General features: G+C 34.2%; 1 protein-coding gene across 16 annotated transcripts in view; it reads right to left on the reverse strand.

Moving 5' to 3' along the window:
- Positions 1–16,019, reverse strand: part of Hectd1 (HECT domain E3 ubiquitin protein ligase 1) — an 86,084-nt gene that overhangs the window by 48,557 nt on the left and 21,508 nt on the right. For all 16 annotated transcript variants that reach the window (XM_077799801.1, XM_077799802.1, XM_077799800.1 and 13 more), the window contains exons 4-12: positions 15,563–15,790; positions 14,232–14,513; positions 13,863–14,133; positions 12,998–13,074; positions 12,609–12,707; positions 10,825–10,939; positions 9,813–9,987; positions 2,264–2,402; positions 1,905–2,075 (exon numbers count right to left, since the gene is read on the reverse strand). In XM_077799801.1, the coding sequence (XP_077655927.1) occupies positions 1,905–2,075; positions 2,264–2,402; positions 9,813–9,987; positions 10,825–10,939; positions 12,609–12,707; positions 12,998–13,074; positions 13,863–14,133; positions 14,232–14,513; positions 15,563–15,790 (1,557 nt within the window). The remainder of the gene's footprint in view (positions 1–1,904; positions 2,076–2,263; positions 2,403–9,812; positions 9,988–10,824; positions 10,940–12,608; positions 12,708–12,997; positions 13,075–13,862; positions 14,134–14,231; positions 14,514–15,562; positions 15,791–16,019) is intronic.

The raw sequence follows: 16,019 nt of genomic DNA on the forward strand, positions 1-16,019 counted from the left end.
TTTGGGGCTGGGGTTGCGGCTCAACGGTAGAGCGCTCGCCTAGCGTGTGCAAGGCCCTGGGTTCGAACCTTAGTATCACATAAAAATAAATAAATAAAACAAAGGTACTGTGTCCAACTACAACTAAAAAATAAATTTAAAAAATAAAATAAACATTGTGTCCACCTACAACTAAAACAAATATTAAAAAAAAAAAAAAAAGAATTGGAATCTGCTTGAACTTTATTCCTTTACAAGGTTGCTTTGGCCATTGTAGAGCCACTGTAGACTCATTCACATATGAAGTTTTAATTTGCTGATTTCTATAAAAAGACTTCTGAGGGGCTAGGGTTGTGGCTCAGCAGTAGAGCGCTTGCCTTGCACGCGCAAGATCCTGGGTTCGATCCTCAGCTCCACATAAAAAAAAATAAGTGAAATAAAGGTATTGTGCCCAACTACAACTAAAAAATAAATATTAAAAAAAAAAAGACTTCTGGGATCTGTTGAGATTGCTATAACCTATGTCTCAGTGGTTCAATCCCTACCACCAAAAAAACCCAAGGAATAAATGAGACAATACATTTGTATATTTGTTTTTTCTTAAATGCCATAGCAAATCTGATGATTCAACAGGTCTAAGAAACACACGCACTCTTTCACATCCCTTAGGATTTTTAATTACTACTCATACACTACTGTTTGCTCAAAAACATTATCATTAATATAGAGTAAGCATACACTAAATGTTAGAAATAAATTTTGCTGAAAATTAGTTGATAGATGAGGTATATTTTGAATTTGTAATCTATGGCAAAAATGTCAATGAATATTTAAAGTAGTATGCAAAATTTAATGAAAAACAGCATATTTACATAATCTCAAATTATTAAGTTTACAGTAGAGAAACACGGCAGACATAAAGTTATCAAGGGATTCAAGTTAACATCATCAACAACAGGATAAACACACATTTATTTCTGAGAAGGTACATTAGGTAAGAGAGGAACTCAACATCACTTTTCAAGTATTCCTACTAAAAACACACACACTTTTTCACATTCCTCAGGATTTTGCAATTACTACTCATATACTATTATTTGCTCAAAAACATTGCCATTTTATCATTAATATAGAGTAAGCATTCACTAAATCACAAAATCTAATCACAAAGAAACACAACACAAATGCAAAGTGAAGCTCTTTGTCTACATTGTCCTCACTCTTCAAAAACACCAAGGATATGCAAGGAAAAAAATAAAGCTGAATAAACTTCATGTGTTCTCAGGATCATGATACCAACATGGATTAGACTCTGAAGGGAGGTGTGGGGGGACACGACTGCCATGAAGGATATTAAGGAGGATGGCAAAATTTGAATGCTGACTCTGGATTAAGTACTAGTTTTATATACATACTAAATCTTTTTTCATGGTGCTAGGGATTGAACCCAGGTCATCACACAGGCTAGGTAAACGCTCTACCACTGAGTTATGTCCTCAGTCCTTAAGTATTAAAGTTTCTGATTTTTGATAACTGTAATAATCATGCTAGAAATATATAAAAGAATGTGCTAAGTTTTCCCCCTCCCCTTTTGGTTATTTAGGTATACTAAATACTGGAATCCAGCTTGCCCTCAAATAATATTCTTAAAATATATACATACACTTAAGTGTCTGTAAAAATGCTAAATGGGGCAAAATAGTAACTAGTGAATGTAGATAAAAGGTATTTTTATATTCCTTATCTATAATAGGAATTTTTCTGTCCACTTAAAATTATATCAATAAAAGAAAAATTACCAATTAAAAATAAATATATAATACTATTTCATATTACAATTATTGTGCCAAAAAAATCATAAATTGAAAATACATTTCCTTAAAACAAACCCTATTCCTGATACCACAATCATTAAGACTACTCACTTTTTCTGGTTTTGATTCCTCTTCATTCTCGTCATCAGAGGAAGGACCTGCCAAAGTTGACACTTTGCTAATTACACCAAGTCTGGCTAGCTGATCCAAAAAAATATCACCACCTTTATCTACTAGATCTCTTATGATCTGCAAAGCCAGCAGGTGACCATCATCATCATCCTGGAGGGAAAAAGGGTACATGACAGCAAGGAAATTAGAGAAAATGATAAAAATAACGTTACATGCCTAAAAAAATACAGTAATTTGCACAGACAAAATGATTTGCTAAAATTAAAACTTTTATTTTATTAACTACCATCTAAAGAAAATTAAAGCTGCAAGAGTTTCAAGAAAGGTAAGAAACTAACCTCTTGATCAAGAACAGTTGCAGTGATTTCCACTAATATTGTAGGCAAATTGTGACCAACATCAGAATCACAAACTTCTTTTAACAGTGCTTCAGAGCAAAAATGAATCATTTTTCGAATTAGAGCAAGACTTGCTTTCCTTGAAAAGTAAAAAAGAATAATTTTATCAAGCCAAGTTAAGAAGCTAAAATAAACCAAAGTGCAACTGTACATTCAGGAAAACTAAAGTATCCAACACTAAAGTGTTTTGTTTTCGGTAGTACTGAGGATTGAATGCAGGGATGTGTTACTTCATCCCCAGTCAGGTTCTCACTAAATTGCCCAATGTGGCCTCACACTTGAAATCCTCCTGCTTCATTCTGTAACTGAGATTACAGGTCTGCACCACTATGCTAAGCCAACATTAAGTTTTATACGCTGCTTAAAATATATATATATATATATATGTAAGTATATACTTGATAAAATACAAAAAAATACGTAATACTACCATAAGTTTGTTTACTGTTGAGGTAATTGTACTTCTTCTTATTAATGTATTGAGCTCATATTAAATTTACTCTTCTATTATACATTTAAGCAGTGTCACTGTTAAAACACAATATTAATTTTATAAAATCAAGTAAAAAGTATTGCAATTACTACAAAATTAAATAGTATATAACTTGTAAGTAACCTAAAATTTTCTATAACACAAAATACAAACCTCTAACAACTTTAAATACCTGGTAGTCTGCATGAACAACAAACTATGAATTCAAGTATTTTTGTCCTTGTCATTTTAAAATACAGTTTAGTATAGCTATTTCTCATAAATAGATACCAATAATCCCATGCCTCAAAATATTCTGACTTAATTTGGCATAACTCTCTTCTTTTCACCCACTCCTTGCTTGTAACATGAGAGACATTTATAAAGCTATACAAACAAACTTCAATTTGATAACAAGCAACCTGTTCTTTTAAATTATATATACATTCTCCCACATAGAAATTATAACAGACCAAAAAAAGACTGATCTATTATATGAGTCAATAATCAATTCATTTAACAATTGTTTTTGAGCATCTAACAATGTTCAGGATACAAGCTATAGGTATCATTAAGCTTGAAGTGACTGGATGGAAGAATAGAGAAGCAAAAATTGCTATTAACATCCTAGAGAAACACCTGACATAGCTGTATTTCTACAGCATAACTCTTTCTAGCTGAATTCACAACATATTGTTTTAATAAATGTGCCTTATCACACATTCAAGTACATTATAAAAATGTTAGGTGGACAGAGGGCAAGTTGTCCTAATAGGATTAGTGCTTGCAGTTTTTGTTAACGGCTATTTTTGTTGTTATAAAATTAGTATTTATGTATAAGAGTTTTATGTCATGATTTATTTCAATTAACAACAGCATAAGAACATCTGTTGCCTGTTCTTTCTATCATATACTGAGCTGTTATGATTCTGAGCTAGGAATGTGTTACATACATACTCTTTCTATAAGGATAGTAGTATCTCTTGGACATATTTGCTAATAAATACCAATCTGCTGGCATATTTATTTGGATTAAGAGTTCATATTTTGATGATTTGGGAATTTTTTTTGCCATGAAGTAGTTGATTTTTTAGAAATTATTTCTTAATATATATTTTTTTAGTTGTAACTAGACACAATATCTTTATTTTATTTATTTACTTTTATGTGGTGCTGAGGATCAAACCCAGGGCCTCGCACGTGCTAAGGCGAGCGCTCTACCGCTGAACCACAAATCAGCCCGATTTTTTTTTACATGATAAATTTAAAAGATTTATTTAGGCAAACATGGTAATGTGAGCCTTAGTCTCAGCTACTCGGAATAGTAAGGCAGGAGGACTCCTTGAGTTTATAAGTTCCAATACCACCCTGGGCAACATAGTAAGATCTTGCTTCTCAGAAAAAATAAAACAGGGGCGTGGTAGCACACACCTGTAATCCCAGCAGCTTGGGAGGCTGAGACAGGAAGATTGAGAGTTCAAAGCCAGCTTCAGCAACTTATCGAGGCACTAAGCAACTCAGTGAGACCCTGTCTCTAAATAAAATACAAAGTAGGGCTGGGGATGTGGCTCAGTCGAGTGACCCTCAGTTCAATTCCTGGTACAAAAAAAAAAAAAAAAAAACCCACAATGGACAGGGTGGCATAAGTCTATAATCCAGGCACCTCTGGAGGCTAAGATAGGAGGAACAAAACTTTGAAGCCAGCCTGGGCAAGTCAGCAAGACCCTTCAACAACAACAAAAAAGAAGTTGGGAGGAGGGCAGGGAATAATATAGCTTAAATAAATAAATAAATAGGAGCTGGGGATGAAGCTCAGTGATGGAGCACTTGCCTACTATGCCCAAGGACCTGAGTTCAATCCCCAGCACCACAAAACAAAAACAGAGAGGAAAAAACATACAATAAAACAAAATGACAGATTTAACTAATGCAAACAATTTTCAAAAGCCATTCATTTAGAGGAGTGAAAGGAGGGGAGGGGGCATGAGGGTAGCAATGACAGTAGAATGAATCAGACATTATCACTCTAAGTGCATATGTGATTACATGACCTGTGTACTCTGTATCATGTGCGTGCAGAAGAGTGAGAATTTATACTGTTTACGTATGTGTCAAACTGCATTCTACTATCATGTATAACTAATTAGAACAAACAAACTTTTTTTTTTTTAAATCATTCTTCCAATTAAGGTCTAACTAGAGAACACTTTGGTTTCCTAAGGGCTTTTTAAATTTTTATCTTAAATTCTCTAGAATCTGTGATTTAGGACAAAAGATTAAAAAAAAAAACAAGCTTATTTTAAAATCAGACTACAAAGATATTCTGGTACCATTTAAGAAATAATCATCCTTCCACTAAATGATCAAAGCAACCTCCATTATAATACACTTAATTCCTGTTTATTTTTTATTTTTTTTTAAAGAGAGAGAGAGAGAGAATTTTTTAATATTTATTTTTTAGTTTTCGGCGGACACAACATCTTTGTTTGTATGTGGTGCTGAGGATCGAACCCAGGCCGCACGCATGCCAGGCGAGCTCGCTACTGCTTGAGCCACATCCCCAGCCCCAATTCCTGTTTATAACTGACTTTTGGGGTATAGTATTCTTCTATTGATTAACACTCTTCAACTAGTTACAACAGAAATTTCATTATTAAAAGTTTACACTAACTCTCCATACTTTTCTTTAATAATCTTACCTATTTATTCTTCCAGATTAACTTTAGAATTTGTCAAGTTTTAAAACAAATTCTGTAACTTTTTTTAGGACTGCATAACCTATAAGTTATATTTCAGAAAAATTTATATCTTGAGATTATTTAGTATTCTCATCCAAGAACAATTTCCCCCTTTATCCCACCAAGTCTATTTTTCTCAGTCAAATTGATTTTAAAAATAAACAAATGGATCCTCAAGGATCTCTGAGTTGCTGAAAAGTAGATTCAATCTTTGTCCAGTTATTAACACTAGCTCCTAGGATGCTTACTTACCAGACCTCTTTAAAATTCAATGTAGCCTATCTTCTAAGACTAAGTGGAGAATCCTCAGAGCGAATAACTGGGTTTTTATAAAACTGATATCACTATTCGTTGTTTTCACACCTTTACTGCTCTGTTGTCTGCCTTTTATTCCCTGAACAGACATCATGCACAGGCCAACATAGATAGACAATAGTTAATGTTAGTGTATATCAACACTCCTTCAAACTGATTCAGAGTTGTTTACCCTTCAAAAAATTTTTAATCCAAAATGGTAAAACTTGAGATTGTAACCTACTTCCCTTTAATATTGTTAAGTAATTCCAAAAAATGAACTATCATTTTTCATATATCTGTAAGATATTAGGCACTATGCTAAAACATGTAACATTTAATTTCTACTCTCAAACCTGAAGAGAATTAAGTATAATTATCCTTATCTTAGAGATGAAGCAACCAAGACAGAAGTTAGTTTTGCCCATGGTCACCTGTCTAGGAAGTGGCAATGCTAACATTTGGATATAGTTTGACCTCATTCCAGAGTCCAAGCTCTTCACTGATATACTGTTTTTCTAGCCATTATTAAATGTATCTGCTAATTATTACCTGGGAGAATTTTGCATCAAATATGCTAAAGCTAAAATTATGTTTACATAATCTCCAAATATTTAAAAGGATGATAGAAAATAATCACCTAATAAAAGAATTCTGTATACCACAGCAAATTTAATAATTTTCTGCTGGCATTATCACAAAGCAATTCTACTCCAAATAGATCTGAGGATTCTTTCACCAGTCCTCTAAAAAATTTCAGACCAAACTGTCTTGTTTAAAATTAAACTTGCTCATTTCTTAAGATGATTCAAAAAAAGTGGCCCACTAACACCTACACTTCTATAGCTGTAGCTATTGAGGGAAGAATTAAAAATCACGTTCTTAAATATTCACAGTAAATTATTTTCCTGCCAGCCACTTCTTTCTTATTTAAAGAAGACTGCTTGAATCTTCATCTCAGCTCATAATACTAGTACCTGAGAGACCTGAATCTTACAAAACTGTAAATATCCTAAGTTTAAACTGATTAAAATTAAATTCTCAATCACTCAATGAAAAAGCTGGTATTTATCCCCTCACTCCCTCTTTTTCTTCAACCTTCACAACTAACTGGTCACCAATCCCTAAACAATCATCCAACTACTGAATCTATTTCCAGTACTACTATCTGACTGAAGTTTCTATTGCAGTAAACACTTAAGAGGCCTGTTTTCATTCTCGCCATATATGTCAATCCTTCTTTCTGTCAGGCTGGCAAGGTAACCTTTATAAATCAGAAATCTAACTATGTCAAATTTCCTCATAGGTCTTTAATAATCCTTTTTTTTTTTGGGGGGGGGGCGAGTACCAGAGATTGAACTCAGGGGCACTTAACCACTGAGCCACATCCCCAGCCCTACTTTTTGTATTTTATTTAGAGTCAGGGTCTAACTGAGTTGCTTAGTGCCTCACTTTTGCTGTGGCTGGCTTTGAACTCACAACCCTCCTGTCTCAGCCTCCTGAGCTGCTGGGATTATAGGTGTGTGCCACTGCACTCAGGTTTTAATAATCCTTTTAACTATGGTTAAAGTACACACATCACCCTGCCCTCAAAAGATGCCATAGGTCATAAAAAAGTTCCTGTCAATCTTCTCAACATTATTCAATGTACTTTCTAAACATGTCCTATACTCCATTAATACAAAAATACTTAAAAATTGCTAACAAAACATTAACTCAACTATTCAGTAAATATCTGAGGACCAAAACATAAAGCTCTATTCTATACCTCCTAGTCTCTATACAAATAGAGCAGTACACAAGCCAGCTCCCATGGTACTTATTTCAAAGGGGAGACAGACAATAAAATAATAATAATAATAAAGCACAGCAAGATTTCAGATAGTATAAGCTCTGTGAAAACAATAAAATATGACTGATGTAAAAGGTATCCTAGGTTGCCTAGCAGGTATAAGGCCCTGTTTGATCCCCATCATCACTAGTATTGTTGTATATATATACGTGACTATGACCAATGTGATTCTGCAACCTGTACACTCAGAAAAATGAGAAATTATACCCCATTTGATTCAAATGTATGATATGTCAAGATCATTGTACTGTCATGTGTAACTAATAAATAAATAAATAAAATGAACTTACAACCTATATTTTAATACAAAAAAACCCCAAAATTTAAAATAACAAAAAAAATTTTAAAGTGTCGTATCTGAATTGTATGAACCAACCATCCATTCAGAAAATCTGGGTATAGAAAGTTTCAAGTAGATTGAAATTAAGGGCAAAATCCTTAAAGTAGAGATGTACTTAAAGTGTTTCAGAAACAGAAAGGCAGCTAGCACAGTTATGTGTAATGGGATTGAGGTTAAACAAGGATGAATCAGGTGGAGGAGCTGGCTGAGGATTGTAAAGATTTTATAATCCTAAGAGTTAAGGAGGTAAGTTTTATTTATGGCTAATAAGAAGCTATAGGGGTTGGGGTTGTGGCTCAGCGGTAGAGTGCTCACCTAGCACATGCGAGGCACTGGGTTTGATCCTCAGCACCACATAAAAATAAATAAATAAAATAAAGGTATTGTGTCTGACTACAACTAAAAAAATACATATTAAAAAAAAAGCAGCAGCAGCAGCTATGGAGGGGGCTGGAGTTGTAGCTCAGTGGTAGAGTACTCGCCTAACATGTGTCAGGCACTGGGTTTGATCCTCAGCACCACATAAAAATAAATAAAGCAAAAGGTATTGTGTCCATCTACAACTAGAAATATTAAAAAAAAAAAAAGAAGCAGCAGCAACAGCACCTATGGAGGGTTCAAAGAGGACAATGATATAATATTAATTATAATTTAAAATATGACTTATAAACAGATTATAAAGTTTCATGAAAGATAAAAAGATTCATTAAAAGGCTACCATGGTAGGGCTGAGGTTGTGGCTCAGTGGCAGAGCGCTCACCTAGCACGTGCGAGGCCCTGGGTTTGATCTTTAGCACCACATAAAAAAATAAAATAAAATAAAGATATTGTATCCAACTACAACTGAAAAATAAAAATATTTTTTAAAAAAGGCTACCATGGTAGTAAAGTTATAATCTACAATAGCTTAGACCACAGTATTAACAAAAAGTGGTCAGAAATGGCAAGTTACAGATACACTATAAAGGGAGCCACCAGGAAATCCTGCTAGATCAATTCATATCAATGTATTTGCACATACCATTCCCTACCGATTCTTCCAAATCTGTCTGCCTAGAAATAATAAGTAGACTTTAAACCATGAATTAAATCTCACCTTTGCAATAAAACCTTTTCCAATTTGCCCAGACCAATTACTTATTAAATGATTTATGTTCCACAGAACTCCATGTCTTACCCATCACAAACTCCTCTGTACTATTACATATTTCTTCACTGGCCTCCAAGGGTAAAATAAGTAAGACCTGCAGTAATCCAGGTCTCATTTGTCTTGTGTAACGAACGCCTACAGTGACCATCTCACTCTGATCCTCCAAACAGGCCTCCAGAAACTTAAATAAGTACTTGTTATATTTATCAGAATTTGTCTAGTGAGTAAATAGTCAGAGAGGTACTAAAAATGTGTTAAGAATCTAAGGACCCAATTCTCTTGATTTTTTAAAATACCTTCTCTTAAAATAGGTCATCAAAAGGAAAAATGATTATCCAAAGTACAGGTATGAAGACACGAATTGGTGTGAATATACTGTGTATACAACCAGAGATACAACGAAAAATTGTGTTCTATATGTGTAATAAGAATTGTAATGCATTTCTGCTGTCATATATAAATAAAAAATAAATTTAAAAAAAGGAAAGATATTAAAAAAAAGGAAAGATAACTTTCCCACTTCTAATCAAATTTTTACTCTTACTATACGTTTTTAATGTTACAATAAATGTCTAATACTTCTGGAAAGGGGAGTTAGAACCATATAATTTATTTAACAAATACACATAGTATGAATAACTACCTTATTGAAGGCAGCATAGTTTGCTGAAATGTTTGTGCAAACACTGGCAATAATCTTTTCAAGTATATTGGTGCCATTTCTGGATCTCCTTTGGGCTCATTACATTCTTCTTCATCTTTGTTAGTATCTTTCTTTTTCTTCTCATCTCCTTTATTAACTGGACACATCCAATCACCTGCAGACAAAATATTGTTCAAAGAAATATTTTGGGAGAAACTTTCCTTTTAAGAAAAAAATATCTTAAGATGTATCCACTTTAAACTATAATCACCTAGGTACTGGGGCTATATATCTATGTTAAGGTATTTGCCTGGCAATAATGAGGACTGGATTCAATCCTTACCATGGGGGGAGGGGACTACAATCATGTCTAACAATAAATAAACTGAAACTAGAACACTTTATCTATTAACAGTGTTTTTATATTAATAGCTTTTTGATACAAGGGCTTGAACCCAGGAGCACTTTACACTGAACTATATCCCCAGTCCCTTTTTTTCTTTTCTTTTCTTTTGAGACAAACTCTAAGTTGCTCAACCTAGCCTTAGACTTGTGATTCTCCTGCCTTAACCTCCTGAGTCACTGGAATTATAGGAATGTGCCATTGCTCCTGACTAAAAATATTAATAAAGATATTAATATCTTCAATAAGTTAAATAAAAAATTAAGAAAATAATTATGTATACACAATTTGATTCCAAAAACTATTTCACAGAATCTCTACATTCATCAACTCTACAAAAACTGCAAAATCTGACCAAATTACTTCATCTACACAATATCCAATAACTCTTTATATGACATTCCCAAATCCCTTGAACTTTTTAGGTTTTGGTCATTCTGGAATCATGCAGTCACAGTTTCAAGAACACAGAACAGTAAACTGTTAAGCAACTGTAAAAATACATATATATAATAAGAGTTCAAAAGTGTCTATAAAAAGCTACTTCCATAGGAAGTGAAGCTGAAAAGTAATACCAGATGGCCTAAAAGCAAAGAATTTACTACTCACCTGGAGACTGAAGAATAGCTACTACTTCACTATGGCCCCTTTCTCGAGCTTTATCTAATGGAGTTTTCCCATCTTCATCTCTCAGATCTGGATTTGCACCATGCCGTAACAGAGTCTTGAGAAGAAAAGCATTTAATTTGAATATAACAATACCTGATTTCTTTGACATCCAACTCTGCAATCTAAAGATTTTCCAGAATTACTTAATCATGCAGGTACTAATCCAAATCTATGCCTTTGCACTTATCACCCTAAAACCAGCTATTCATATCTTGAAAAACTTCAAATTAGATTATGTTCCAATTTGCCAAATAATCATCTAGAACCATACTTTACCTCTATTCCCACCACATCAAACTAAACCTGTCATCATAACCTCATGATGAAGGACTTACTTAAAATCACAATGGCTCAATAAACACTTTTTCATTTAGCTGGCTGACTTTAAAAATATCTACAATAGGGGACGGTAATGTAGCACAGTGATAGCATGCCTGCATAGCACGCCTGAAGCCCTGGGTTGGATCCCTAGCACCATAAAGACACTTTAAAAAATCCCGGTGCACTTTGAGATACATAAGCCATGTTGTGCTACAATAATAAATCATCATTGAAAAAATTAAAACTCCTGAAATAGGTCAGTATAGCTCAGTGATAGAACCTCTCTAGGATTGTTCAATCCCCAGTACAGCAAAAGAAATTAATAAATGAAAATTTAACTGTACTGTAAAGGTAATAATAATGGCAGCTATCCATCTTCTGAGCACCTAAGATGTGCTGACTATCACAATAAATGCTTTACATGTATAGTTTCTAATTCTCACAATAATCTTCCAAGGAGTATAGACCCATTTCACAGAGAAATCTTCAGGTCACAATTGTGCGAGCTGACCTTGAATCCAGGAGTGCCTGACTTCAGAGTGGAATAACCTTGCATTATGCCAAGTTAATTCAAAATAGGCAGATTCTAGAGGCCTAGATTATAAATTTGATTTGACCCTTTTCATTTGACCTCTTGGAATTTCAATTTCTCTAATTGTAAAAACAAACCTCTGAAGTAGGAGTCAAAAATGATGATTCTTCTAAAAACACAGTATCTGCTTTACTGACAAAAAGAAACAACAGAAATATATTTACACTTATTTGTTGGCAAGAGTAAGAAATTAGAAACAACCACATGTTCACCATTAGGTGACTGGTTGAATAAACTTACAGTATATATATAAAGGATAAGTATGCATATGTAAAAAATTCTCTATATCCTAATAGGGAACAGTCTACAATATATATTACTAAATGAAAGACTAGGTTGGTATGTTTCATTTTCCATAAAAAGTAAATAAGCATATTTGTGTTTTTACTTGAATCTGTATTGAGACAGAAAAGCAAAAAAAAATTGATAAAAAACATTCACTGCCAGGTGCAGTGATGCACACCTATAGATCCCAGTGACTTGGGGGGCGGAGGCAGGAAGAATACAAGTTCAAGGAGAGCCTCTGCAAGTTTGAGGAGAGCCTCAGCAACTTAGCGTGACGGTCTCAAAATGAAAAAAAAAAAAAAAGAAAGCTGGAGATGTAGCTCAGTGGTAAAGTGCTCCTGACTTCAATCCCCAGCAATGCAAAACAAAACAAAAATAAAACCAAAAATTTATAGTGGAAAAGAAGGAATGGAATGGATGGAGATAGCATGGAAGCATAACTTATCAGAATAAAAGTTTCCATATCACTCTAATTTCTGGACCCTGCAATTGTTACAGATTAATAGTTTAAAAACCTGGCTTTTACCTTTGCTACTTGAGGTCTTCCAAAACATGCAGCATAATGTAAGGATGATGACCTTTGACCCCTATTAACATCAGCACCTCTCTCACAAAGAAATTCTACCTGTAAAATGATAAAGAACCATAAAGTTGCTATATTAATTCCTCTATCCTTGATTTAAAATCCTAGCTCTGCAGGGCATGATGGCACATGCCTATAGTTCCAGCAACTAGTGAGGCTAAGGATGGAGGATGGCAAGTTCAAGGCCAGCCTCAGCAATTTAGCAAGACCTTGTCTCAAAATAAAAAATAAAAAGCACTGGGGATATAACTCTGTAGTATAGTGCCCCTGGGTTCAATCTCCAATTCCAATAAATAAGTAAATAAGATACTAGCTCTTACTTATTAGCTTACCATTTCCTGAGTTCCAAAAGCAGAGGCCCAATTCAATAGAGTCTGACCCACGTCGTCCATAAAATTTACTTCAAAGGCTAAAAGTTTGAAGGAAAAAGAATTATTTTCAAAGCCAATACAACTCTGAACTTTTCTAAAGTTTGAATCATTTAAAGACTATTATTAATAATCCACCAAGTACAGAGCAAAAAGAAAGTGTTTTAAATATTAAATATTAAAATCAACTGTAAAGTAGTATATATAATCAACATGCCTAAGGTCAGCTACGAAAAAGTATTCTCAAATTTTTAAACCACTGAGGATTCATAAGACTTTATACCTTAAAAATAAACATGACAAGGAAAAACTAAAGTATAATACAGTTCAACAGGGTACCACTTGCATCATAACATAACTATATAAAAGAAGCCAATCCACACCTATAATCCAAAATACAAGTCTGATGTCCCAGAAGCAACTTTTATAAATTTATAATACTTGTTCATCACCTGACATATATAGTAGGCTAAAAAAAATTATTATATAATTACTATAATTTACTCATGTTAATTTCCATCAATCTTAACAAAACGGCCTTAAATTTAATCTGCAATTCACATTAGAATTGGCAAAATCTCTTTCAGGTGACAAAAAAAATAAAAGTAAATTTCAAATTCTGTAGAAGTTTCACTCATTCAGCAAGCATTCATCCAGGTCCTACCATGCATCAAAGCTGATAATCATTCCATTGTACATAGGAGAATATGCAAGGGGTTGGTCATAGCAAGGCACAATTGCTAAGAATATTGTCCAAAACAAGAAATAAAAAATTGACTATAGTTCCTTATCTCACAGTTTTTATATTTAAAACAAATTATTTTCTGACCTCCTGTGTCAATTGCATCTATAAGTGCATCCGTATCTTTACTTCGAATACAGTCTATAAGCTGCCGATGTGAGCGCTCCCCAGAACTATCCAATCTACGGAGTCCTGGAATTCTGCCTGTAGACCCAGCACTAGATTTAGGTAAAGCCTTTCTTCCTTCAAATAACAGCACCAAGAGAAGGTCAACCAAACGCATGGTATCAAGTACACATCTTTCATCACCCTGTAATGCACTTTCAATTGAATCTGGAAGCTCTGATCTCAGGAGATCCTAGGAAGAAAATAGTGGAAAAAAGTTTAAAACATTTGCATTATACAAAAATACTTTTTCTAAAAGATTAAAGAGCAAAGATTCAAAAACACTCTTACATGTGTTACTACCGGAGAGCCTCTGCAAAGTGTGGAGAGCAGACTTACAATTGTTGACACCTGATTACTCAATTTGGAATCTGCAGTTGTGGAAGGGGCACCAGTGGTGCTTCGACCTGGTTTACATGCTGATGATGGTCCCGATACAGTACCACCAGCAGCAGCCATTCTTGATAACAGTTCCTCAGTTAATCCATGCTTGGCTAATGGAGCTGGGTCAACACCCCGACGGGTAAATCGGTCAGCTAGTGATGCAAAACATCGTAAGGCTCCATCTGAAACCTAGCAATATAAAGAATAGGCATGTGGATAAAATTCACCTAAAAGGGGCTAGTACTACGCTGGGACTGTAGCTCAGTGGCAGAGTATTTGCCTAGCACTGGGATTGATCCTTAGCACCACATGAAAATAAACAAAATAAAGGCATTCTGTCCATCTACAACTAGAAAAAAAAAAAAAAAGAAATCCTTTAAAAAGGGGAAGAGGGCTAATACTGATCATTTCAATACTGACACTATAAAAAAGGGAACTACAGCAAAGTGATAAAGTGTATAATCTATCTAGATTTGGATCGTGGCTCCATATTTGGCTGTGTATGACCTGAAGAAGTTATCTAACTGCCTAAGGATTCAGTTCCCTCAAACTGTAAAACAGGTTTAATAATGGTACTTACATCTCATTGTGGCTGCTTAAATGAGAGAACACATAAGAATGTAGACAGATGGTAACAATATTTTTGAGCTTTTACTATGTACAATTTTGCCAAGAAATTCTATGACTTATCAACTGAAATAATTTCTAAATAGTAAAAAGGCATGAAAAATCAAGTCTTATTTTCTAAAATTATGCTAATTAAATGAAGGCTTATAAATAACATCATAAATAGTGATATTTTACTTTACTGTAATCTACCTTATTTTCAGTCAACAAAACTCCCTAAGTCAACAAAATAATACTGAGTACAAGTGCAACTGTAAAGATGTTTATATATTTCCATAACATTCAAATTTTAATAATAAACATCACTTTCTTTAAAATATTTATTTTTAATTGGGCCTTTATTGTTATTTATATGTAGTAGTGCTGAGAATTGAACCCAGTGCTTCATGCATGCTAGGCAAGCACTCTACCACTGAGCTACAACTCCAGCCCCCTAAACACATCACTTTTATAATAAAGAACACTTTATTGCCAAAAAATTACCACATATATAAAATGAAAGAAGAGATTATCCCAAGTAAAAATTTCAAATTATAGTGTATCATAGTTATAAATAGGAAACATAAAAATCACTTTTGAAAACTGAGAGTACACAATAGTAATTTATTTACCTGATGATCTTCATGTTTTAATAAGCTAGACAGAGATTCTACACAAATTTCTAATGAAGAATCTTGAGGTTCCATTTTGCCACAGAGTCTTGATACCACAGCCATGGCAGAGTGCAAAGTGTCTTTATGAACCAGGTGTCCACTGTCACGAATGAAGGTAAGCACACAATTCAAACCTCCAGCCTCAAAGACTGCTCCTGACTCACGAGTGCATATCAGTTCCAGCACCTAAAAATGGTGAAACAAAATTAACAGAAACTGGGTACAGTGGAACAAGCCTATAATCCCAGCAACTCCAAGGCTAAGGCAGGATGATTACAAATTTAAGGCCAGCCTCAGAAACTTAGCAAGGGGGCTGGGGATGTGGCTCAAGCGGTAGCGCGCTCGCCTGGCATGCGTGCGGCCCGGGTTCGATCCTCAGCACCACATACCAACAAAGATGTTGTGTCCGCCGAAA

The sequence above is a fragment of the Urocitellus parryii genome, chromosome 6 (genome assembly GCF_045843805.1).
Source record: "Urocitellus parryii isolate mUroPar1 chromosome 6, mUroPar1.hap1, whole genome shotgun sequence".
Lineage (NCBI taxonomy): Eukaryota > Metazoa > Chordata > Mammalia > Rodentia > Sciuridae > Urocitellus > Urocitellus parryii.